General features: G+C 47.5%; 2 protein-coding genes across 2 annotated transcripts in view; both read right to left on the bottom strand.

The window, feature by feature from the left end:
- On the bottom strand, window positions 1-15,077 carry dapk2b (death-associated protein kinase 2b). The gene is made up of 12 exons (XM_030366277.1): window positions 14,915-15,077; window positions 14,179-14,368; window positions 8,080-8,301; window positions 6,229-6,367; window positions 5,301-5,430; window positions 5,116-5,164; window positions 5,005-5,031; window positions 4,599-4,751; window positions 3,755-3,800; window positions 1,211-1,300; window positions 1,000-1,083; window positions 1-834 (listed from the first exon to the last, which is right to left on the bottom strand). Exons 2-12 carry the CDS (start codon window positions 14,253-14,255, stop codon window positions 757-759), a joined length of 1,095 nt encoding a protein of 364 aa, XP_030222137.1. The 5' UTR covers window positions 14,256-14,368; window positions 14,915-15,077; the 3' UTR covers window positions 1-756.
- Window positions 15,078-15,262: 185 nt separating this feature from the next.
- Window positions 15,263-25,772, bottom strand: part of tbc1d2b (TBC1 domain family, member 2B) — an 11,912-nt gene continuing 1,402 nt past the window's right edge. The window contains exons 2-13 of the mRNA XM_030366039.1: window positions 25,769-25,772; window positions 24,547-24,733; window positions 23,694-23,863; window positions 23,189-23,412; window positions 21,376-21,849; window positions 21,105-21,215; window positions 19,498-19,694; window positions 18,889-19,383; window positions 18,267-18,384; window positions 17,998-18,183; window positions 17,445-17,566; window positions 15,263-17,152 (exon numbers count right to left, since the gene is read on the bottom strand). The exon at window positions 25,769-25,772 is cut by the window's right edge and continues 147 nt beyond it. Of these exons, the coding sequence (XP_030221899.1) occupies window positions 16,957-17,152; window positions 17,445-17,566; window positions 17,998-18,183; window positions 18,267-18,384; window positions 18,889-19,383; window positions 19,498-19,694; window positions 21,105-21,215; window positions 21,376-21,849; window positions 23,189-23,412; window positions 23,694-23,863; window positions 24,547-24,733; window positions 25,769-25,772 (2,484 nt within the window). The 3' untranslated portion in view covers window positions 15,263-16,956. The remainder of the gene's footprint in view (window positions 17,153-17,444; window positions 17,567-17,997; window positions 18,184-18,266; window positions 18,385-18,888; window positions 19,384-19,497; window positions 19,695-21,104; window positions 21,216-21,375; window positions 21,850-23,188; window positions 23,413-23,693; window positions 23,864-24,546; window positions 24,734-25,768) is intronic.

Raw genomic sequence — 25,772 nt, 5'->3', positions numbered from 1 at the left:
GCAGGTCATAACGTTTTATTCAATTACTTGAAAATGTACAATACATACAAAGTAGGCATCATCGGTGGGCTGGTTAATACTGGTACTCTTTTTCAGACATATTCCAATCAGGACATCATTGGATATTAATATTAACATCATAAATACATGAACACATTCATACATGAAAACTAGTTTTCAGGTGTGAAACTGAGTGAGGTTGTTCTGACGCTCTGCTGTAGAACAACAGAGGAAACAAGCTGCAGGCTCTTCTCAAACAGAAGGATTTAAAGTGAAATAAATGCTAACAAACATTACTGAGTTGAGAAGAATCCCATGTAAACACTGGCTGATAAAGACTTTAGAAAAGGGTTAGTGAGAAGCCCTGCAGTACAGACCACTAGTAATCGTATTCTGCCTAAACTTCACAGTTAAGTATCTGTGTGTACAGACAAGCCATAGGAATAACGCAGGGACGTTTCACTGTGGAATGGATATCGTACAATGTTCTTTTTTCGTTGATACACGTGAAAAACAACGTGAAATAAATTGCTAAAAACGGTGCGTTACTCTGCCACTTTAACATTGGGACAACGTTTAAGAAATCATGACGAGATCGCAGGGATTGGGTTTTAAGTGGTGGAGAGTAACACGCTACTCTATAACACGGTAGTCCAGTCCTCAGAAAGGTACGGATTCAGCTGATGAAGCGTGCCGGTTCTTGTTGGAGAAGGGTGTGTTCCACAATACACATTAGGGTGCGGGAGTTCTCCAATCTCAGGAAGTACTGCTTCTTTTTCTCGACCTGGGCCGGAACCTCATGACATCATCTTCCTGGTCGCTGTCGCACTCCCTCTGACGGAAGGAACCACACAGAGGATGTGCTTGTTAATGGGCTGCACAACAACGCTGTGTGTATAGGTTATCTATTAATAATCCTTATCATTGTGGTATGACTGACTGTTGTTTACACCATGAATCCTATTTTGGTATCAACAACATAGAGTCACGTGCCTTTACCTCAGGACGGCCGGACAGCTTGGGTGGGCCTTTCCTCATCATTCTGGTGAGGTGATTGCACAGGGACACGATTCTGATGGACAGCTGTGAAAAAGAAAGGCCCAAAGAAAGAGTCACAAAGGAACCCCAGACTGAATGGGATCACATTCAGGGGCTGATGGGTGGAAAGGATTCATACAGACTTGTGTTCAGGGTGTGTTCTATGTTTTACCTGCCACCTGCGTCTGATGTACTGTCTCCGGAAGTTCTCCAGGTTGACCACGGACAGCCTCTTCACCAGCGCTTGCCTGGGGTTCGAGGGCTTGAGAGAGACAGGAAGCAAAGGGCAAAACGTTATCTTCCTGAGGGTCCTCATATCCCTGGTTGCTCTGTATATTGTGTGTGTGTGTGTGTGTGTGTGTGTGTGTGTGTGTGTGTGTGTGTGTGTGTGTGTGTGTGTGTGTGTGTGTGTGTGTGTGTGTGTGTGTGCAATTCTAGACTGTTGTTATGGGAGATCAAACTCAGAACCTTTGGTCTGTGACACAAACAATCTGACCACTAGACGGCCAGACTATCTTATCCCCGGACTGGACCAAGATTGATAAATCGTGATGCAAGATACAGGGATTGGGTTTAGCTGGGGACATTTATTTCAGAGTAAACAAAGTAGGGGGAAAAAAAATGGCTGTGGGAAATGTTTGTGGGGGAATAAAGTCCAAGGCCAGCGATGTGTCTTTGCAATCTTTGTGTTGAAAGAGACAAAACTTTAACAGTTGAAACAAATGACAGTAGTGCAAAAATATAAGTTCAGGAACATTGTGTAAATCAAGGATAAACCAAATATGCACATATTCAATTTCAAGTTAGTGAACGTACAAAATACAGGTAGATTCTGACATTTGGAAGAACTATATAATACAGAGCGTAATTTAATCTTTGATATATATAGTCATCCATTGAACATCCTTAGAAATAAATATAACAAATAAAGTAAAAGGTGCTCCCTTTTCCATCATGAAAAAGGCAAATAAAGGACTTAAGCACAACAAATTAATTTTCAGTAACATTTTCAGTAAAAGATTAGAACAGAATGGAATGAGAAAAAATAAATAAATAACAAACAAATCGACTTTCCAAGAAAGAAAATAAGTAATAACTGCTCTAAAACTGGACAGAAACGTACATTCTAGGAAGTATAATATGCAACATTTTCATGTTTTAAATTTAACACGTTCTGTCATGTAGACTTTAAGGCAACATGGATCTGGGAAAAATGCTCAGGCTCTACACAAGCGTAGAACAATATCATCTCAAGAAGCGCTTTTTGAGAGTGGGCGGAGCTTGGAGAGAGCGGGGGATGGGGGAGCAGCAGAACATTTCATTTACACGTTAACTCTGGAGCTTGTTTGAACACGCAAATCTTGCATATTGCACCTTTTTTTTTGCTGTAACAAATACTTCCAAAAACGCTTTACCTTTATAAAAAGTTACAAAGTATATAAGAAAGAAACATTCCAAAACGTTTGGAATAAAATAATGAAGTGAACCATAAATAAATCAACCTTAAATAAATACAACATATTAGATCAGAAGACCCAATCCTCAAGTCACCCGTCCCCTTTGCCTAGCCGGACTCTGTGATTGGCTGCCGGGCCGCGGCGCAGAGCTCCCCGCCCCTCTGCAGCAGCTCTCTCAGCGCCAGCGTCACCTCCCTGTCGTACAGGCCCTTGCCGGCCGGGCCGCGGCGTCCGCCCGCCGCGCGTCGCCCTGCAGCCGCCGCCGGGACGCCTCCTCCTTGTGCACCTCGAAGCGGTCCAGGGACAGCTGCTTCCTGGGGCCCTCGCTCTCCGCCCCGCGGCCGGCCTCCTGCCGGTCGCAGGCGCGCAGCAGCGCCTGCGCCTCCATCAGGCCCGCTTCCTCCGCCACGCGGGCCAGCAGCTCCGCGTCGGCGGAGGTACGGCTCCGGGGTGTGCCGTGCTGGGACTGGAGGCTGTGGCCCTGCAGGCCCTGCAGGCTGTGGCCCCTGAGGCCCACCCTCCGCTGGGCCGCAGGGGTCTCTGAGCCCTGGGGGGCCTCCGGGATCACTTCGACCCCCTGGGCCCCTGGGGCCTGGGGGGTCTCTGGGACCTGCGGGGCGGCGCTCATGTCCTCGAGGCCGTGGGACTTGAGACATGAGGGGGGGTGCAGGGAGACGGTGTGAGAGCGGTGGTCGTTCAGGGTGCGAACAGAACACTGACACTTGAGGGGGAATCAACGTTGGGGACGTTGGTGAGTCGGTGGTGAGTTGTGTTAGACTCCTTGTGTCTTAGCTTGTGCTGCTCGGAAGGATGCAAGGATGTCACACCGTTCACATGCAGGTCAGAGATCTTTGTAGGAAACGTCTTCAGCTCCGAAAAGCGTTGGTTAAACGTCCACGAAGAAAGAAATCCAAAACGTGCAGTTTGAACGATTTAGGTTACATGACGTCTTTGTGACTGTGATCTTCAAAAGTGTTTTGAGGTAAAACGGCGACTGAGGTAGCAACAACTAGATATAGGAAGTGCATCGTCAGCAGTGGTGTGTTCTCACACCACTGTTCAGTGGTGTGACTGTGAGAAAATGTACTGAAGTGTAACTTTCCACGACCACAAACTAAGTGAAACCTGCTACTGACCATCAGAAGAGATATGAGTCTGTGTTGCGTGAGATACTGTTGTGTGAGATCTCACGAGTATTAATCAGTGGTGAATTTGAGTACACAAAACATGCTCTTTAACAGCAGAAACCTCGTGCTTACCTTGATCCAAGGGTGGTCAAGAGCATCTTCTATGGTCATCCGTTTTCTGAAGGAAATGAGATAATTGATGAATAAATGATCCATTCAATCAATAAACCTTGACTTTGCCAAAGCAATCTAGCAGCAAGTGTAAGGCATGACCCTTTCTAGATAAATTCCAAAATGCAGCATCTCGAGTCAATGATTTATAGTGGCTTCGTTAGCTTTCAATTTACAGTTGGACGTTTTTCCTTTAAAAGGTGCAAGTTTTAAGATTTAGTGGCAACGAGCGGGGATATCCTTATAGGAGAGGCTACTGTGGCCTTTAAGAAGCCATTAGGTACTTTCAAGATTATGTCATCGTCTCGGACAGTATTATTAGCCAACTGTCAAAGATCAGGTTTCCTAATTTGTTTGGTGATTTAGTCAGTAAAACCATAGCTACTGTAAAACATGGCGGATCAAAATTGTCGGCTCCTCGGAAGAAATAATGTATGTCTATGTATATATAAAGGGTTCAATAAATTCCTATTTTTAATTGGACTATACACTAATTAAAACCTACTTATGAATCTTCCAATCTTCCACAATCTAGTCGAAAGGCTCCCGCTGCCTCTGAATTCAACACACTGCACCTTTAAGCGCTCATCGTGCCGTAACAACAGAGAGAGAAAGTCTGGTCTTTACGGGGATTGGAAAGCAGCGCTCTCCCCAGGCCTCTGAAGCCCCGGTAATCCCACAGGATTTGTTGCAGCACAGGATCCAGCGCGGAGGCTCTGTACCGGGAGCGGGGGACTTGGCCCTTCCGGCCCCCCAGGCCGCTGAGCCTGTTACGGGGAAAGAGAGAGAGAGGAGGGCCCCCTACCTGGTGTCCTTCTCCAGGAGCCCCCTGATGAAGTTCTTGGCCAGCTCGCTGGTGGTGCCGAAGAACTCGGGGTCAAAGTCGTAGTTCATGGCCGACACGTTCCCCAGCGTCTCCTGCTTGGTGTCTCCCAGGAAGGGCGACGCCCCGCTCAAACTGTAACCACGGCGACAGGGACATGTTAACTACCGCACGTGTTTGCACACGCACGGAGATGCACAGGCACACACACACACACACACACACACACACACACACACACACACACACACACACACACACACACACACACACACCACACACACACACACACACACACACACACACACACACACACACACACACACACACACACACACCTCCCCTTTGGGTGGATCATTTGGACAGTTGGAAGTGGAGTGCTACTTACAGGATATAAGTGATGACTCCGACGCTCCTGTGAATGAGAACAACAACACTGTGAGTCCGGACAGAGCCCATAAGCAGGGCTTCAGCGCAGCAGTCATTAGGGCTCTCTTACCACATGTCTGCCTCCAGGCCCAGCTGCTCGTAGTTCACTATCTCTGGAGCTACAAATAGAAGGACACACACTTGAACATCACCGACACCCCAGAGGCCAAAACAACAAGCCTCACTCCAAATCTGGAGAGGTCTTAGTGTTTCAAACAGGAGACGCAGAACAATAGAGCTCAGCTTGTTACGTACCCACAAATTCAGCGGTTCCAAAAATTTCTTTAAACTCCGTGCCGGCTTCTATTTTATGTGCGAGGCCAAAGTCTATGATTTTGATGCGAGGCACTGGAACATTCTTATCCAGCAGTATTATGTTCTCAGGCTGAAACACCAAAACAAAACACACACACACACACACACACACACACACACACACACACACACACACACACACACACACACACACACACACACACACACACACACACACACACACACACACACACACACACACACAAACGGCCTAGGTTAGACAAACGATTCATACTTTTATTAAGAATACATTTGGCATCATTTAGCATAGAGTCCGAGTTACCTGTTTAGAGTCATCTAACAGTGTAGGCAATAAAGGAGAAATATGCAATTATCACAGGGTGATATTACTGTCAATGTATTAATACTGAAAGAGCTACGATGGATGGATGATGGATGATGATGATGATATGGATTACGTAATTGGGTGTCTGTAGCGCTAAATAGCTTTTTGAAAGGTTCAAAAGTCAAAAGCTTAGTCAAGTGGCATTAACAGGGTGGATGGATCCTATGCTGGCCGACTCACTCAGCATTACAGGAGAACAACAAGTGACAACGAGTGAATTCATGTCGGGCATCGCAGGTCAAACAGTGTTCAGGCATCTGGATCTTAAAGGTCTCGACGAGAACTTCCAAAACAGGATGTAATGATCATTCAGCCTGCGAGCTGACATCCTCCCACTGACGCTTCAGAAAACAGGAAGCCCATAACAGAACACATCGTAGACGTACCTATACATAGCACGCGGGATCGCTGCTGAAACATGCAGCTTCCGCAGTGACCCCAGATGGGAGGTGAATGTGGGTGTTTGTGTGAAGATGAGCGTGGGGAAGCATCATTCAAACAAAAGGGGAAGGCTGGTCGTACCTTGAGATCAAAGTGAGCGATTCTTTTAGAGTGGAGATACCGCACGCCTTCCAGAATCTGCTTTAAGAACTGAGTAGCCTCCTCTTCACAGAGGGAATCCTTTTGAGCCAGGAAGTCAAACAGCTCCCCGCCAGAGACTCTGAAACAGATATGGAAGATATGTAGCACACATTTACACTACGTGGTCTAAAGACACTAGGTAACACCCAATGTAAAACACATAGAGACACTCTGTTAAACACATAGACCCTATGCAGGGCATAGAGACACTTAACAACACATGGAATATATGTAGCAAATGTATACACTATTTAGCACATGAAGACTAAGTAACACATAGAGACACTCTGTAACACATATGGAAGATCTGTTGCACATAAAGGGTCATTAACTCGAGCAGAATGTTTTTGTAAAGTTTAAATTAAACAGTGCCATATATTACGTCACTATAAAGCAGCTCTCCTCTATAATACCGGATACACAAAGCATGTTTGGAACCAAGTTCACTTTGAACACTCCATAGCTCCGTGTGCGTCCTGTGAGCAAGTAGTGTGACGTACACACACAATGGATTCAGCCAGTTGGTCGGCCTACCCCACGACCCCCCCCCCCCCCCCCCCATTTGATTGGATTTAGCATTTAATTTGTTCTAATTAGGACTTTACATTCCTGAGCACTTTGAATACTGTGCGTGTGTGTGACTGTGTGTGTGTGTGTGTGTGTGTGTGTGTGTGTGTGTGTGTGTGTGTGTGTGTGTGTGTCTGTGTGTGTCTGTGTCTGTGTGTGTGTGTGGACTTGTGGTTTGGCTGCACATCCCTTTTGAGCGAAAAGCGTACATCTATAAAGACAACCTCACGCTGTCGTGAGGCAGAGCTAGACGAATGCAAAACGGGGTCGAAATTCTAATGAAATATAGCAGGTGTTCTTAACGAGCCAGTGAACCCAAAACCCCCTCTTTATACGTGGTGATTTGTCTTATATAATCGTCAACATGGTAATCTATGCCAGTGTGTGCACTGTTACTGAAATAAGTCCCTGATTTGGAAAAAAGGGGTAAAATCCTACGTTGTTTATTTTCTTCCCGAAACACCACGTGAACACGCTCTTCCTGATGGCGTTCTTTCCGTGATGTCAGACTACCTTGTCCGAGGTAGTCTGATGTCACGACCAAGGGGCCCCGGCGGCGGTGTGTGTGGACGCCGACGCTCCGTCTGAGCAGCAATGTGTCTAATGTCTCTGTGCGTCCGAGGTAAAGTTAGGCGCAATTCGTACACAACATCGCTCATTATAATGCTCATAACAAGTTAAACAACGACGGTACTAAAAAAAGTATCATAAGGTTGGCGTGGGTCGTAAACATGGGGATAACAAGCCCCCCTTTTCTCTAGAACACATTTTTTAAATCGCATAGTGTTATACCATGTGAGATGTACCCAAATAATCAACGCTGTTTCAACCTAATAGGCAAAGGACGTGAAATCTATATCCATCTTGGATCCAGCCATCCTCCTATGTTAAAGCTGAACACCTGTTGCACATTGAGCAATCAGTGTGTAACAGGTTAAACCAGCCTCCACCACACACACCCAGGGAGAGATCTCCTGCATGGCAACATGGACCACCAGGCAGCGTCATGTATCATTATCTACAGAACTACAGTAAACCGGATTTCCAACCCCACTGCCCTGCATCCTTTGCCTGGGGGACCCCAATAAAAACCACCTAGACGGCGTGTAGCGTGGACTTTGCTCCAGTCAGAGTTGTATATAATTAAGACTGACTTGTGAGACTATATCCATATGCATTAACCCGTTAACACAAGGTATCTCCTGGCTGAGGGAGGGGACTCACAGCTCCAGAACCAGCACCACGTCGGTGCGGCTCTCGAACACGTCGTGCAGGGTCACGATGTTGGCGTGCTGCAGGCTCTGCAGGAGGTGCACCTCCCTCTCGATGGCCTCCCGCCGCACCCCGCGCCGGCTCCCCCGGCTCACGCGCTTCTTGATGAACTTTGCCGCAAAGTCCAGACCTGTGCTTTTCTCCCGGCACCGCTTCACGACGGCAAACTGCCCGCTGGACAGGAGACAGAGGGACAGAGAGAGAGGGAGGCAGAGGGACACAGAGAGAGAGGGAGACAGAGGGACAGAGAGAGAGGGAGGCAGAGGGACACAGAGAGGGAGACAGAGGGACAGAGAGAGGGAGACAGAGGGACAGAGAGAGGGAGGCAGAGGGACATTTTTAATTGGCGCGCTCACATATTCACCTGTTTTAAAAGGAGGAATATCCAATGATGAACGTGATAAGTAAGTGAAAGTACTTTGAACTTGAATTTTGAACTTTGATAGTGATGAATTAAAGAGAGACATAGTTGATGGGAGGTTTGTACCAAATAAGGTAATGTCTTCAGGCATTAAGGCGTGAATCTTAGACATTATTCTATGTCGAAGATATTCTCCTGCGCAGGGATGGGAACTCATCTACCACGGCCACAGCATGCAACGCCGTGACAACAGATTCTGGACTTCCTGTTTCCCAGCCTGGGGGGAGGGGAGGCTGACAAAGCGCAGCAGTGAGCAGAGCGGCCCCCTCGTCAGCTTCCTGCCAAGACGCCCGGGCCATCTTCAACCGCTCCCCGCCTCAACAATCCCAAATATTTGGCCAAGGAGGTGCGGCGTACAGACCAATCCACTGTCCTCATTGTGTGTGGAGGATAGCCGTTGTCATGGTGACACTGAGCTCTGGGTGAGGGTTATTGTAGCCCATTAAAATTCTTTGGATTCAAATGTAAATTCATTCAGGATTTTGTGACTTGAGGTAAGTAAATAACTCAGTCTCCCTGGTGTCACGTGAAAGCAGCGGGGTAATAAGACCCTGGATGCACATGACCGGCTTCTGTCATGTGCATCCAGTTTGCTCTCAAACCCGCCACACACCGTGACGACACTGTCATGTGGTAAATCAAGACAATTGTGGACAGCCAATGCTGTGATTGACTCACACTCCATTGAGAATGCCAACACAGTAATCAAATCTAGAACTGTACCATTGATTTTAATAAAAAAATCCTCATCTTCTTGCATAGATCTTGGTGTGTGTGACTGTGTATGTGTAAGAACGAGAACGTAATTAAACTAAAAATAGCATAAAAGCGAAACACCAACGACATACAATCAGCCTCAAATAGCCCCTCAGTCGTCACCCTCAGCCTGCTGTATTCACCCCACTGTGGGATGGAGAGAGGGTCAGCCGAGAGGGGGGAGAGGGAAACAAGAGGCGCAGAGAGACAGAGGGCCTGCAGGGTCCTTCATCACTCACACAAGAACACACACACACACACACACACACACACACACACACACACACACACACACACACACACACACACACACACACACACACACACACACACACACACACACACACACACACACACACCCACACCCATGAACACAAACACACACACACCCATGGTTTAAGTTCAAAGCTCTGGTGTTAAGGTTACACTGTGTTATCGAACACTTATCTTATAGCATTAACACAATGTTAAGCGATGCTCATTGTGGCCTGGCTATACCTGGGGGAGACACAGGCAAGTATAGATGTGGGTGTGTTCTCTATTTACACACATATTAATATTGACCCAGGGCCAGGCGTCTGAAGACATGTGAGCTGGTGCAGCAGCGCCCTGCTGCAGGCCCAACAGAAAGACCTCCGCCGCTGGGACGGGGCTGACAACACGTGCTGAAGACACACCAGGGAAGCATTGGGAATAGGTTTTCTAAAAGCACGGCCATTGGGGAATACAAAGCTACACAATCAGAGATTCAGATCACCAAGCAGTTGCATGTGGAGTCGTGCGGGCCTACGGCAACATAAAGAACCACCTGCATGGGTAGGGGGATGAGCCCTCAAGCCTACCTTCAGCGTTTAGGCTAGTCAAATTCTTAGGCTTTTGGTAACAATGACAGCCACCAATCAAACTTCACAGGAAGCAACAATAACAAGGAAATGGTTAACTTGCTACAACAGTCAACATGGGATACATTTAATCATTACGGATCATACAGTAGACTTATACAGTGTCAATGTGCCACAACACGGTACAACGTCTACACATGCTCAGTGAATGCACACGTTCATCTCTTGAAGGCTATCCAGTTTCCTTATATAACGGTCGGTCACATGGCGACCGACACAGTGTGCTAGCTTAGACCTGCGGTCAGAGGGATGCTGGGAGGGGGGCATCCCACGACAAAGCTACGCGTGCCGGCCGCATTAGCGCTAAGCCGTCGGGGAACGGAGAGCGCCGTGTCTCCGAGGAGGCCCCCGCCTGGACAGCTGAAGGTTATTAAACAAGGTCACAGGCATTCATGGACCAGTGCGGCGCCAGGCCCGGTATTTAAAGACATCGGGGAACAGAGCCACCGCGGGGACCAACGGCTCCTCCGCTGACAGCTCGGTCTCTGAGCACTCCTCACGGCACTCCTCAGGGCACTCCTCAGGGCACTCCTCAGGGCACTCCTCAGGGCACTCCTCACAGCACTCCTCAAGGCACTCCTCAAGGCACTCCTCAAGGCACTCCTCAAGGCACTCCTCACAGCACTCCTCAAGGCACTCCTCACAGCACTCCTCAAGGCACTCCTCACAGCACTCCTCAAGGCACTCCTCAGGGCACTCCTCAGGGCACTCCTCAGGGCACTCCTCACAGCACTCCTCACGGCACTCCTCAAGGCACTCCTCAAGGCACTCCTCAAGGCACTCCTCAAGGCACTCCTCAAGGCACTCCTCACAGCAATCCTCACAGCACTCCTCACAGGGAGTGCTCATACCGGGGTGTGGGTTAAACATCTGGAAGTGCGTAAGAGGCGAGTGAAGCAACATCCTTCCGTCACCTCAGAGAGTAACACGCTGTCAATATGATGTATGTCCTCACTACTTTACTAAGAAAATGGTTAAAAAATAATTATAAAAGTATAAAGAATATATATATATATATTATTTTGCTCGATCATTTTTGCTACATTTTTGATCAATCTAAGACGATTGGGCAAGTTGAACATTGAGTTCAGGAGTGGTTGGCATTGCAATGGTTTGATATGAAAGCAGAGCTGGACTATGAGGGTGTGGGAGCATGGTGCTATGTCCCGTTCTGCCGTAGTTCCCTGAGCAACCGGGTGACCCCCATCGGGATGGGAAGTCCTGGAATGTGGGGCAGGTCAGCGAGGGAGTTCCCTCTTCTATACGGACCCCTCTTTCATCACGCCAGCAGAGCGAGGGAGAGGGCGGCTGCCCGGGGCTGAAGGCTGAACTCTGAGCGTGTTGCAGTGAAAGCATCCCACATGTTTTCTGTGCTGCAGCCTGGGAACCCAGACAACACCCATTGCTCTCTAGGACAATGCATTGAAGGATCAGTGAGTGTGCCTTACAACACTTCAACAAAAGCCAAACTTGATCGGCAAACTTGGTGTTTATGGCATGGATGGCGAAGGTCTCCAGCCTCAAAGTTTTCCAATAAACTCAAGTCTATACTTATCTGCTGATACAGCACAGAATATTCATGTATACATTAAGAGTTTATAAAATAAAAACACTTTACATGTCCTCCACTGAACACGCGTGATTCACAAACTCACGTGTGAAGAATAGAATAAAAGTCCCTCAACTCTGCTTCGGTCCAGTGGTCAGTTAACTACTGAACCAATACAATAAACACATGCAAACACAAGTATGACCTTGGTGGGCGACTCGGCCATAGCTCTGTTCCAGTAGACTTTTCCCACCGTTTAACAACGGAGACACAAACAAAAAAAAAACGAACAGCAACTGGTGTTCAAACCCAAGGTGTGAAACAGCTCGGCTATTCTCGTTAAATGCAAGGGGTCACACTGACAAAATTTCCGGTGTTTCCGTGGCGATGATGTTGTCACCCACGGCTATTACACGCTGGGTGATGCAAGGGGGGAGCAGCTGCCGACCACAGCCCTCCATGACACTTCCAATGTCATCGCCTCGCTCCGTTAAACTGCGGCTAGATAGAGACAGACCAGAGAGTCTAGTAGGGGTTAGGGTGCCCTGAAGGACCTGGGTTCAAACCTCCGGGCCCTTCTACAGGTCTCTGTCAGCTATCAGGTTTTTTGGGCGATATTGAAGTACTGTTTTGCCTTCAAGGACAGGAGAGTGGAGATGGCCAGGAAGGTGGGTTTGAGAGGGACTGACATGTAGCCAAAGACCACAGGCTGGAACCTTGACCACAGGGTCATCCTGTGTATTTTTTACAGAAAATAAGACCGATGATGACTACATGAACGAGGAAGCTGATTTCCTCCATAACGCCACGGTCTACACAACGCTGTGACGTGGAGGAAATGGACTGGGAGGTGGAATTGCGTCCGCCACATGTCATGTTCTTCCCTTCGCTTTTTCCGATCCAATTAAAACAGCATGAATCAATTATCACCTTGGCTAGCAGTTTTGACAATGGACGGTCGTACGCATGGGTCTGAACCTGTTCATCAAGTTCAACCCAGGCAGAACACAACGCACACACACCTGTGTAAACACGCACACACATAGCACAGCGTGCTGTGACTCAGCCGTGTGAGGCCCCGGGCCACTCGGACTGCAAGTTGGCTGCAATGAGCCAACGAGCGGGGGATAATCAACATAAGACAAAGGAAGGCAGCTGTCGTAGTGTGGCAGACATGTGTCAGAGGCTGTGGCTTTCAATCACACAGTGTCACATCGCTGTCACTCATCGCTGTGCAGATGAGTGACGGCGATGCATTCACATCTAAAACTCTGACCACATCCAGCTTAGTTTAGAGAAAAAGGTTTAACCCAAGCATAGCGGACCCGTTCAAAAAACAGCAGGGGTTCGCCCACCCTCCTTATTAATACGGATGTAAAAGGCTGTACAGGTTGAGTTAGTCAAGTGACACAACGACGTTGCATAATGTGTGTGTGTTTTTTCTGTGTTTTGATGACTTTGGTGACAAAGCACAAAGTTCTACCAAACCTCCTTCGAGTCAGTCAGTAATTGGCGCACATGGAGGTGGAACTCATTATTGTGAAAAAGCCCAGCTTCCTTTTTCTATTGTACTGCGTGCCTCAACTTCCCCCAGGCCTGCTCTGTCTCTCATGATAGACACACATACATAAACGCCTTTGAATTTACAGTAGAAATGCAAAGAGAAACCTGACACACCTTTATACAGAAGGGTTATCTCGTGCTGTAAACGTCAACCAGTTTTAATCGGTGTGTCCCTCCCAAGAGGAAAACACGCACGGCGGGCCAGCTGTTTCCATATGTTCATCGCACTGAGCTCAGGGGCAACGACCAAGGGCCGATATAGTCTGATACTGTAGTGGATAAAACCCCCCATACTCTCACAAAAAATGTGAGAGTATGCGAGAATGACTAGGTTTGAAAGATTAGGGCCTTATTAGCACTTGCATTAAGTAACAACAAAACCTGAGTTGGTGGTGAGAACGGGAGAAATGTGTCTATGTCCCTCAGGATGTCCTTTGTCTTATCTTTCCTTCAAGGGGACCAGGTGATATTAATGCATTGTTCATCGTTTAGCTTTATTGTAACAATATTTATCTTATATACTTACATACCTATATACTTTATGCTTAATTGACCACAGAGGGAGAACTGTCTCAGTGGTCGCCGGTCACCCTAGTTATGTCTGATCTAATCCAAATAATAAGGGGCTCCTTATCCTATGAATGACAGAGGGAATCCCTTAGAACAGGCCCCCCTTAACTCGGCTTCTTTCCACACTGTTATCAAACATATGGGCACTTGTTGCTCATAGCTCCTTAAAGCCTCAATCCTTTTCTCCGATGCTCTTAGAATAACAGGGAACTTGATCACAAAATGATACATGAACCGAAATTAAATTCACCTATCGTTGTAATAAAAATGGCAGCTTGTAGGGCACTTACCTTCCCAGGGCTTCTCCAATCTCATATAAATCGTCCACTTTCTGCTGTTTGAATACCGCCATGCCCGATGTCCTCATCGGGATAGTTCATACATGAAATACTCAACAGAATTGTCTTTGTTCAGGTCCCAGTGATTTGCAGTATGATCCGTTGTGTGAACAGACGACAGCTCAGAGATGTGGCGGGTCGGCTGTAGTACACAAAGCAGTGATAGATGTGATTACGTGTTGAAGCTTGTTTAATAGCATTCCACCTCAGAGCTTCAGCATATGCTCTCATGGGAGGATAAAGCATCCAACTACAGGCATATGGACCAATATCTATTCAATAGTAATAACAGTCATCCATATTGTAGTTAAACAACTAACTTATATGAAATTATATCAAAATAAGTTAGTGCAGATAAGGGTACATGGGACTTCATTTTGGCTTAGTACAGTCAGAAAGTGAACCCAGCTGGTTGTTGTTTTTTTATCTTCGGGTGATAACACGATATCAAACAAACACATAATTTGGGTCAGTATCTGCGTTTACTGGCACAGTTGATCATTGGAAAGCCAAGTTATTATGAATAGATTTATTCTCAGGAAAGACATGCTGCTCCTGCTGTAGATGACGTTCATACAGAAGAGCTATTCCACATTCATTCTCAAGTTTGGAGACCCAACCACACGCTGTAAAATGAGGATAGTGTAGTATAGTAGTATAGTTTAAGGTTGACCAGTAAGTGGCTTACCTTGTTGTTAAAGGCAGGTCGATGTGCGAACTGCCATACTGTCTCTACTACTGTAGCTTGTCATTCAGTCTCATCCTCTGCGTGGTGCCTGCGGTGTGTCTTCAGTCTTGTTTAACCTCACGGCTGCGCCCTGCTGCTTTTGTTGCGTTCAAACTAAAGGGCCGGCCCCCTGCAGGCAGCCTGAGGAACAGCAGGCAGTGACAGGAACGCTATCAATACAGATGACTAACATTCTAACATATCCTTCTTCTCGGATGGACTTTGACAACTAGGTCTGCTTCGGACGGACTTATAAATGCCACACGCACACACGTACACACCCACAAACACACTCATATAAACACAAAATGTTACAGCAGTAAAAACTTTTATTGTATTTACTGTAAGTGATATTATGTATACCTCCGGATCATTGATCCTGTAAGCATTGGACTGAATTTAGAGGGAACATAAGTTGTCTCAGAGGTGAACACTTCACTAAATGTGCAAGATGTTGCTTGAAAGGCAAATTACGTATTTAAATGATAAAGACTAGCTGTCATAAAGAGAAATAGCAGGTACATACAGAAAATATTTAAGAAAAATGAAATACTTAGTAATATGCAAGTAATAATAAATACTTACACAATAGAATGGCAGTATATACTATCATTCCTGAAAGTTTCTGAGCAAATATAATTGTACAGGAAAGAATATGATTTCAGGATGTCATGGGGAAGAGGAATTTATCTTTGGAGAGACCCGCTCTCCAAATTCAAGACCTTGAGGTGTGGGACTAGACTCTGTCTGCATGCCAGGGCTGTGCCCACACATCCTACTATCGTCCTCGTTTGATAGGTCACAACGCATGCTTCCATAAGTATCACAGATACATAAACATAGGGAAGGAAATAAGAAGTTGTCCATTATTTCAGTACCAAACAATATATACCGTTGTAAACACTGTGAAGTGAAATAATGTGAAAGGGTTGAGCTGTGGAAGGCAGGGTGAAACAACAGCTCCGTGATGTTTGTGTCTCTGGATAAGATCATTACGTAAACATGTACATTTAGTTTGCTAGGACATTCGTTGGACTAAGGGTATATTCTTTCTTTCTTTTGGCCCACATTTGGCCTTAAGTTACATTGTGCGTGTGTTCTCTTTGTATGTGTGCATTTAGGTGGTGTTTGACCACAGGTTAAACAAATTGCGTGATTTTACGATCACAAAGAGTGACTTACTGCATATGTAAAAAAAAAAAAAAAAAGTACATACATTTTTGGTGACATCAGATAAAAAAAATCATATATCATGTTACATAAATGTCAACAGCTGTACTGTTGTGGGAATACCACCATGAAAAGTTATAGAGCCCCCTTGTGGAGGACAGCTGTACAGGAGAGGACGGGGTACACAGGATAGGATATTTTGAACATAGAAATAGAGCCACAGAAAGGCTTGGGATTAAATCCTTCCAGCCGTATACAACAATGCCCCAAGAAGAACCAACAGTCTTTATTAATACAACACACCTTGTAAGGCGTTACTTTGATGCAAATACCATGCTCCAAACACCATGGAAGATTTTGCAGATATCAATCGGATGGAAAGCTAAATCAGCCTGATAGTGATCATCACTGGGCCACTTTTGTAAGATGTGAGAATAATTTTACATCTTACAAATGTTAAGAAGAAAAGTGGTTTAAGCAAATGATTGTAAGACAAAAGCACTAATATCCCAAAAAGGAAATCACGTGTCAATCATTCAATACAGCAATACAACTAAATTGCATTCATTTTAAAACACTGTTTGATACGACACATCTGCTCACAGCAAAAAGTTATTCAAACAAAAAACCAATGACAACCAAACAATGGCAAGAATACTGATAGGACAGCCTTTGAGCCACTGGAGTTTGGGTCAGTGGAAACGTAACAGCCAAGGAGGGGGGGGACTGGTTTCCACCGCTGGGCCGCAGACGATCCAGCGGGGACGGCATCTCCTCTGATCCAGCGGTGGTGAGCCCCCAACACCCCCCCCCCCCCCCCCCCCCCACCCCGCTCAGTTGTCCTCCTCGTCGTCGCTGACGAAGGTGTGGCGGTCCTGGCGGTCCTCCCGCTCCCGGAGGAAGGTCTGGCGGATGGCCTCCAGCTCCGTCAGCTCCAGCCTCACCTTCTCCAGATGGAACGCTCGCCGGTTCTGGATCTGCCGCATGGGGAACGGGTTCATGTCCACGAAGGCCACGCTCGACAGCTTCCTGAGGGCCACGTCGGCGGGGTTACAAACACAGAGTTAGTGTCACGACATGACGGACGGTCCAAGGTTTCAGTGAGCAAAATGATGCATTACAATTGTGTTCACAAAAGGCCTGAAACGTAAGGCACTGTAAGAAAAAAATATAAATAGAACTAAGGACGGTAGTGAAGGTCAATACAGGCATTGTACTCACTGAAGTACTACCCTTTTTTAGAAGGACAAAATGCTGTTTAGGACATAAACAAATGGTCATTGAGTAACAGGACAAAGAAAACAGTATGTCAAGGCCGAACCTGGAGTCCAGAATGGTGCGTGTGAAGTGTCTGAGGTACTTGAAGATGGCGGTGGAGTCCTGCAGCTTGAGGAACTCCTCCTCTTTGTACTTGAAGAGGGCGAGGGCGAAGCGGAATATGATCTGCAGAAAATATAAAACACAGAACTGAATAATCAATACATGAATCAAGACCTAACCATCATATCAACGGCACATTTTCTTTGACTGGTTCGAAATCAAGGGGAGAAATATCCTTGCATAAATCCTAGGCCATTTAAAAACAAAGGAAATTGTATTTAAATGCAGTTCATTAATCCCTGTACTGGAGAGCTATTAGAGCGCCGGGGACAATCCATAATGCGGCCCCGACAGATAGCTGCACCGCTACGTGGCTCCTGTTTACACTCAAAGCTGGAGCTTATCTCCAATATTGGTTCACTAAGATTGTTTCCCAGGGCCGGCGGCCCTCATCTCTACACACCAGAGCTCCCCAACGGACTGTCGTTTGGTACAGGCCTGTGACAGACAGGGAATAGAATCCGATTCCTCCCCGTGTTCCCTCTCTGCCTTACCTTGGGGCCCTCGTACAGGAATGCGTCCCAGATTTTGAGGAGGATCTCGCTGACCACGCTGTCGACGAAGACCACCAGGAACCAGTTGAAGGTGATGAGGGAGAAGTCCACCTTGTGCTGCTCAAAGTGGGCGTGGAGACGGGGCAGCTTCTCACTCATCAGGTCCTTGAAGACACGCTGGTCCACCTGCAATGGGGTCAAGGTACGTTTAAAAGAAGGGCTTGTTTGGCAAGTCCCGAATTTCACACATCACAGTTGTGCTTGTGTACCTGTGATCCGAGCAGAGTCTTGGTGTAGTAGTCTCTGGGCATGAAGACCTCCACTATGGCTATGAGGCACCAGAAGGCCTCCTCCTGGTCCAGGTAGAGCAAGGCGATGGCCACCAGCCTTGGGGGGGGGGGGGGGGGGGGGGGGGGATGAGAAGATGACCTCAGGGATAACCGTATTATTCCCGATGTTACGAACCGGAGCTGTCACTGAGGCTTATTTTGCGGAGCGGTTATAGGTCGATGAACACACAAACTTCTAAGAAGGTAATCTGTGAGGTTTTCAGTGATTCTCTTCGAGTGACATGAACTTCCTTAGGCCGTCACGGTTTAAAGCCCCTATGTTCATTTATATTAGAGGCTTGCGAGTAAACAATAACCTCATAAAACAAATCAACTTTGGCATCACATCGTAACTGACTAAAAACGTAACCAACTCAGTTACTTACTAAGTGACTGTCTTTGGGCTATAGAAAAATACAGCTTTATTTATGAAAAAACAGTTGTCTCAACCTAAACTTCATCAACAATAACACCTTATTCTATATGCAAACAATAAAAAAACAGACAAACGTGTGTGTGTGTGTGTGTGTGTGTGTGTCTTTGTGTGTGCGTGCGTGCCTACCTGTTGAGCCCCTGGCAGTAGCCGATGTCGGGGTTCCTCCAGCTGAAGGCCATCAGCACGTTGCGCAGCGTGGGGACCCCGGGGGCGCCGGGCGACGCGTAGTGCTTGTTGTTGGGCAGCGTGCGCAGCAGGTCCAGCTCGATCTGCTTGGAGGCCGGGTTGGGCATGTCCCGCGCCACGCTCAGCAGCGCCTCGTAGTAGTCCGGCGGCAGGTGCTCGCGCAGCTTGCGCACGTGGAGGTTGACGCACCAGCGCCACACCTTGTGGCGGTGCGTGTGCGGCACGCCGCTGCGCATCAGCGCCTTCAGCTCGGGCGAGGGGACCAGGTCGCGGTTCATGGTGCCCGCAAGGAAGTTCTCCCACTTGACGCCCACCGACACCTCCTGGTCCGTCATGGACAGGGACTTGAGCTCCAGCGCGCGCATCTTGGCGTCCAGCTTCTCCTCCTCCTCCTCTTCCTCAGGCACCGTCTTGAAGCCGTACGCGTCGTACTCGCTGGGGGCAGAGGGGGGGGGGTCAGAGGTCAGGGTATGCACGGCGGAGGGTTGTGTGCGTTTCTATACACGTGATTGATGGACGATGGAAGATGGACCTTAAAGAGCCACATACCTGACGGTGCTTGGCCTGAAGACGGGGTGGTCCTGGTGTTCCGAGGGCTCCACCTGCAGCGCGTCCTCCAGCAGCCGGGAGATGACGTCGCGAGCGGCGCTCTGCTCCGAGGACGAGCAGACGGGGGTCTTCACCTCCTGCAGCAGCACCAGGTACTTGCTCTCCACCTGGCACAGCTTGGCCTCCAGGGAGGTGCACTGGAGGGAGGAGGGTGGAGGAGGAGGGTGGAGGTGGAGGGAGGAGGGTGGAGGAGGAGGGAGGAGGGTGGAAGAGGAGGGAGGAGGGTGGAGGAGGAGGTGGAGGGAGGAGGGTGGAGGGAGGGTGGAGGATGAGGGTTGAGGAGGAGGGTGGAGGGAGGAGGAGGGAGGGAGGAGGGAGGAAACGCTCGGTCATTCAGACAACCAAACAACTCGTCTTATTGGCAGGATGTTTCAAAACACTTAAAAGGAACAACCAATCAAAGGCAAGTCATTAAAACAAGCATAGGAAGGATAAAATAATAAATAATCCAGTGCAGAACTATATCTGTAATAAAAAGCATTAAAAAGGCCAAGCCAAATTTCCCGAATACCTCAAGTTTTTGGAGTGTGTTAGATACATGTGGTGCATATTATAAGCCCCATAGTTGAACATAGCAAAACAGAAACTGCCCCTCCCTGCGTGGCTTGTTTGAATCCAGCCAACTGTGTTATGAGCTGCAGGGGACTCAGAACACAGAAGACAACCAGGAGGGAATAGTGGTCCTCAAATGAGTTAGATGTGCTTCTCATTAGAGTGTGACGACCCTTTGCCTCCCTGTCCTTCTGAGGGATCAGAAGGACACAGCTTCCTGCCTGACTGAAGACAGGCAGGTGGCTCGTGGTCAGATGTAAACTGCTATATTTAACCCGTGTCATCTCAGCCACGGCCACGCCCTCACACTTACACAAGCTGTCTGTGTTGCCCGCTTGACTGCTTCACTTCCTTTTTCTGTACCAAAGCTTCATCATACAACATATGTACTGTGATCAAGTGGCCCACTCTATTCACAATGCACAACATTATAATCCAATATCCTGCCTCCCACTTAGTGAGACAATATCCTGCATTTTGATTGGCTGTCGAGTTCCAAAATCAAACCACCGCACGACGGATATTAAGCTCAAATCCGGCGCTTATACATATCCTGTGAAACAAGCAGCTAAGGCTGTCATCACAGGTCTGTGTTTGATGACCGTCATACTACAAACATGCGGGTCAAGCTCTGGTTAACCAGTCGTCGTCTATCCTGCCTGCTACACTGCTACCTGGGAAATTGCAAGTCACCACAAAGTCAAAGATGAGGCAGATTTAGTTGGAAAATCATGAAAGCTCAAATAAAAAGGAAATGCAGCTACGGCAAAGACTTTGAAACTACTTCACCGACTGGGTGAAGCTGGAGCAGGCGATTCTCAGGGTTTTCTCTCTCTCACACACACACACACACACACACACACACACACACACACACACACACACACACACACACACACACACACACACACACACACACACACACACACACACACACACACACACACACACACACACACACACTTCCTGTTTCTGAGTAAAAGCAAACACGTTACCTTTGCATCAACAGCCTTCTCTCTGCTTTCCGCATTTCTTCGTAACACGGTTAGCTCCAGGATCTCTTTGTTCAGGAACTTGTTCTGAGTTTTGTAGCCCTGAAGTGTTCCCTGGAATTAAAATAAAATGTTTTGGATGAAGTCCTTCATTGATTCAACTAGCCTGCCGGCAATATGTTTCTCTTGTTATCCATATATTCTCTTCCCACTTTGAGAAACATACGAAGCATATTTTTGAATGAAACAATTATTCACGACTAGTTTTCGCTACCTTGAGGTTGTCCATCTCCTGCAGGTCCTTGCTGCAGGGCGGTGGACTGCCACAGTTGCCGTGGCCACCGGCCTCGGCGCTCTGCTGGGACAAATTCATGATGATCTCGTCCTTGGCCTGGATGGTCTCCATCATCATGCCCAGCTGCTCGTTCATGTCGCCCACCTTGATCTTCAGGCCCTTCAGCTCGTGCTGCAGGCTCTCCTTCTCCAGCGCCAGGCGCTCCATGTGGCCGCACAGCTCCTGCAGCTGTCTGTCCCTCTCCTGCAGCTGCCTGTCACTCTCCTGCAGCTGCCTGTCCCTCTCCTGGAGCGCCGTCTCCGCGTGGAGGGCCTCCTCAGGAGCTGGGCTCGGGCCCGGGGCTGAAAGTGACTCCGGGATCAGGACCGGGGCGAGGAGCGGGGAGTGGGGGCCGGCCGGTGACCAGCCACGTTGGGACGTCCTGAGAGTCTGCTGCAAGAGTCTCACCAGCTCCTTGTGAAAGGGAAAGAGACCAGAGGGAATGAATGGAGGTCTTGTCTTACTGAACACACGACAAACTCATCCGTCTGTAAGGGAATCACTTCAGAGGTTGAAAATGATTTGTGGTTTTCTTTGTTCATCTGTAGAGGTGTCACTTGTCGTGTCGCTTGTCTGTTTCAAGATGATTATAAAAAACTATTTAGGTTAAGGTGTGAAGTACCGATCAGTGGAAACAATGGGCAGCACAGCAGTGTATTCCAGATAAAGGTAAAAAAAGTGAACAATTTGGAACTAGAAAATGTAATTTTTTTGTGATTAAAAGTACTCAATATAGGCAGGAAGAATCGCCCAATCTGGCAAAACTGCCTGCACGTCCTCGCACTCCCCCCTCAGCGTAAATCAATGAGACCAAGTGAAAACGAGGCGGACATGGAACCTAAACTGTGATTATGTAAAAAGTATAAAGGTAATCAAAATTCTATAATAATTTGCATTCTCTAAAGTCTAAATGGTTCTTTTTTATTTTATTCAAGCCACTTGCATGTAAGAATGAGTAGAAGACATCTGAGTGTAGGCTACAAACCCGATTAACTATTTAAAAGTTAAAAAACGCCAACATATCCTTTATTATGCTGACCACATGTTTTTTATCCTGACAAAAGCCTCTTAAGCGTCTTTCCTCTGCGTCTTTCTCGTAGATCACACAATCTTTCCGCGTCTTTCTTAAATGCTACTGCATCATCTTCTTTCCCATGATGGTCAGCAGGTTGCAGATTTTACCGTCTCTCCATATAGAACTACTCTTGTCTATGTCGCTGCGTTGTCTCTGTTGTAGAGACAATGCAGCGACACCTCTATATACCCCCAATATGTGCCGGGTTCGAGGGGGGAAATTGGGGTACGAAATCAAGCCTGTATATTACCTCTTTCAGTGGAAACGTTCGGACCCTGCCGGGAAAAAGGCGGGTATAAGACGGGCATATTTAACGGTGTAAAAACGACTACTGATTCAAGACACTGCAAAAACTTCTCTAGACAACATATACACCACCTTCTCTGGACAACAAATACACTACATTCTCTGGACAACAAATGAACCACCTTCTCTCGACAACAGAAACACCACCTTCTCTGGACAACAAATACACAACAAAAACATCACCTTCTCTGGATAAAAAAATACACCACCTTCTCTGGACAACAATTACACCAGCACCTCTGGACAATAAAAACATCACCTTCTCTGGACAACAAATACACAACAGATACACCAACTCCTATGGACAACAAATACACAACAAATACACCACCTTCTCTGGACAACAAACTGCGAGGCTAGGCGCTGCTCTACCTTCTGGCTGGCCAGCTCCTCGCGGAGCTTCTCCTGCTCCTGCTGCAGGCGGCCCAGCTCCTCCTGCTGGGTCTGCAGGCGCAGCTGGGTCTCCACGGGGGGCTCCACGGGGGACGCACTGTCGGCGCTGCGCCCGGACTTCACGGAGCCCTTAATGTCTCGGAGGAAGGGCCTCCTGGGACGCAGGGAACTCCGCCCGAACTCGAAGGGCAAGGCGATGGAGTCTGCGGAGGGACGAGACAGAGCTCCTTCCTCAGAGCCGTGTACTTGAGCCCTCGCTCGGGTTCTCACCTCTGACACCCTCTTCTATTATTATAACATAATCCTATAAAAGTCATTTCACAAGTTCATCAAAAACACAGTGAGTGACAGGCCTCACAATGCATACGTTTAAGCAACTTATAGAGGATTAGTATTTCCTGAGAAACATCCATGATATTAATGTGCAATGAGGGGCCTAATTATTATATAGGGTCCCAGAGCGGTTTGGGGGACGGGGACGTACGTCTGTGTGCCGGGGGAGCGCCCTTCTGCTCGGGGCCCTCTTTGGGCGGGGGCTCCACCAGCTCCCAGTCCTCCGACGCGGCCGCGGAGGCGTTGGCGGCGCTGTGGGTGTTGAAGACGCTGCGGCGGTGCTCCCCTCCTCTCCCGGCCCGCAGGTGAGACATGGAGTTCCTGGGAAAACACGGCAGCGGACCCTTCATCACCCTGGATTCAACGATGGGAATCAAACGCTGCTCAACCAACGTCGCGGATGAAGGCCAGACGAGTAGCGGCCTGGTGAATCAGAGTCATCGGTGCTAGGTGTCAGGAGTTATGAGTCACGACACGCCGTGCAAAGTCAAATATGAATAACTGTGTGACCATGTGGTTAGTCCATGGAGCAGCAACATGCTGCAAATAGCAAGTCTGACATGCTATTATCTGTAGGCTGCCTGTCTTCTCCTTCCCATGAGTCAGCAGGGGCCCCACCATAGAGGCCATTCAACTCACAACCGTCCCATTGTGTCGCCGTGGATACCACTACGTTTCTGCTCCACCCCACTGTTCTGCCTGTCTTTAGCTGCTCAGGGGCTCCAGAGGGACGAGGGTCATTGTAAGTGCTAGCATACTTTAAGCAGCGCTGCCTTAATGACTAGCAACACATTCAGCTGAAATCACTTCCTATTAGCGGGGGTGCAGAGTTCCCTAAAGACAAAGAGTACCAACAGTTGTATCACAAGATAAGCAGCATTAGCAGTCATAAAAAGTAACGATCACAAAGTAGAGGCGTCACTTTCGATACATGCCCGTGGTCTTCTCAATCGTCCATCCATCACTTCAATGGAACTCTACTGGACGCCCCTGGGAGCCTGTACCTGATTTCGGTGCCCCAGTTGCGTAGGGAGAAGTTGAGGTGGTTGGTGGAGGATCCGCCGCCGGGCCCCCTGGCGGACGTGAGGCCCGGCGGGTCTCCGATGCTGCCGCAGTGGGTCTCAGTCTCCAGGGCGAAGTCACTGCGCACCTTCTCCATGTTCTCGTTTGACTTCTCAATGGAGAACACTTCTACAGTTCAGCAGAGAGAGGGGAACACTTCTACAGTTCAGCAGAGAGAGGGGAACACTTCTAATGTTCAGCAGAGAGAGGGGAACACTTCTAATGTTCAGCAGAGAGAGGGGAACAGTTCTAATGTTCAGCAGAGAGAGGGGAACACTTCTAAGGTTCAGTAGAGAGAGGGGAACAGTCCAGATCTCTGGTGACTGTGATGCCAGAAGGAGTTGAAAGGTCATGATAGACAGCTATAAATGTCTCAGCTGATCGATTGTCTTTATAAGCCTCTGACAGCCTCTGTCATTCTATGTTTTAATATACTCTTAGACTGGGGTCCGCTGATACATAATTCCTAATTTTGCCCAAAACAACGATAGTTTTTATTCTTTGGGAAAGCATTTCTGCCGAGTTATGAATCGCTTAGCAGGTCAGGAAATGTTGACAGAAGTATGCATACAGAATTAAACTATGCTTTTAATAATATAATTATTTCAAGTAAAACAATGTGTAGTTTCTCAATCATCAATCAAATAATTGAATTTGGAATTTTAATCTGGTTCCCAATTGTCAGCCGTGATCTCCCTGCCCAGTAACTGTGATCAGGTCAGGTGGATGCGCAATTAGAATACACACATAAGCTTATTTCAACCATGTTTAACCTTCGTTGTAATGTGCTACATTTTGACTTCTAGACTTTATCTCTCTAGAGTAGTCTTTCACAAAAGTTAACAAACCAAAAGTTGTGAGCCACATCCCTAGTTTGGTCGAGCCCTACTCTTATAAACTGATTATTTCATTATTCGAAACAAATGTAAATATTGACCCTTCTACGAACAAAAGTGATTGGGAAGGAATGTAGATAATAATGTGATGAACTGTAACAGAGGTATTTAGGTGTTCTGATTAGTAATCTTGATGTTACATTGTTACCCCACTATAAGAGAAATCTAACAATATAAGGAATTGCAGCACAGGTTAATCTACAGTAGCTTTGTTTTATGACTCTAAGATTTATGACAATTTCACACAGTTTGCGTGGGCTTTGCTGACCGTT

This window comes from Gadus morhua, chromosome 9 (genome assembly GCF_902167405.1).
Source record: "Gadus morhua chromosome 9, gadMor3.0, whole genome shotgun sequence".
Taxonomy (NCBI): Eukaryota; Metazoa; Chordata; class Actinopteri; order Gadiformes; family Gadidae; genus Gadus; species Gadus morhua.
The sequence above is the reverse complement of the archived record's forward strand: the minus strand, read 5'-3'. Positions and strand labels throughout refer to the sequence as shown.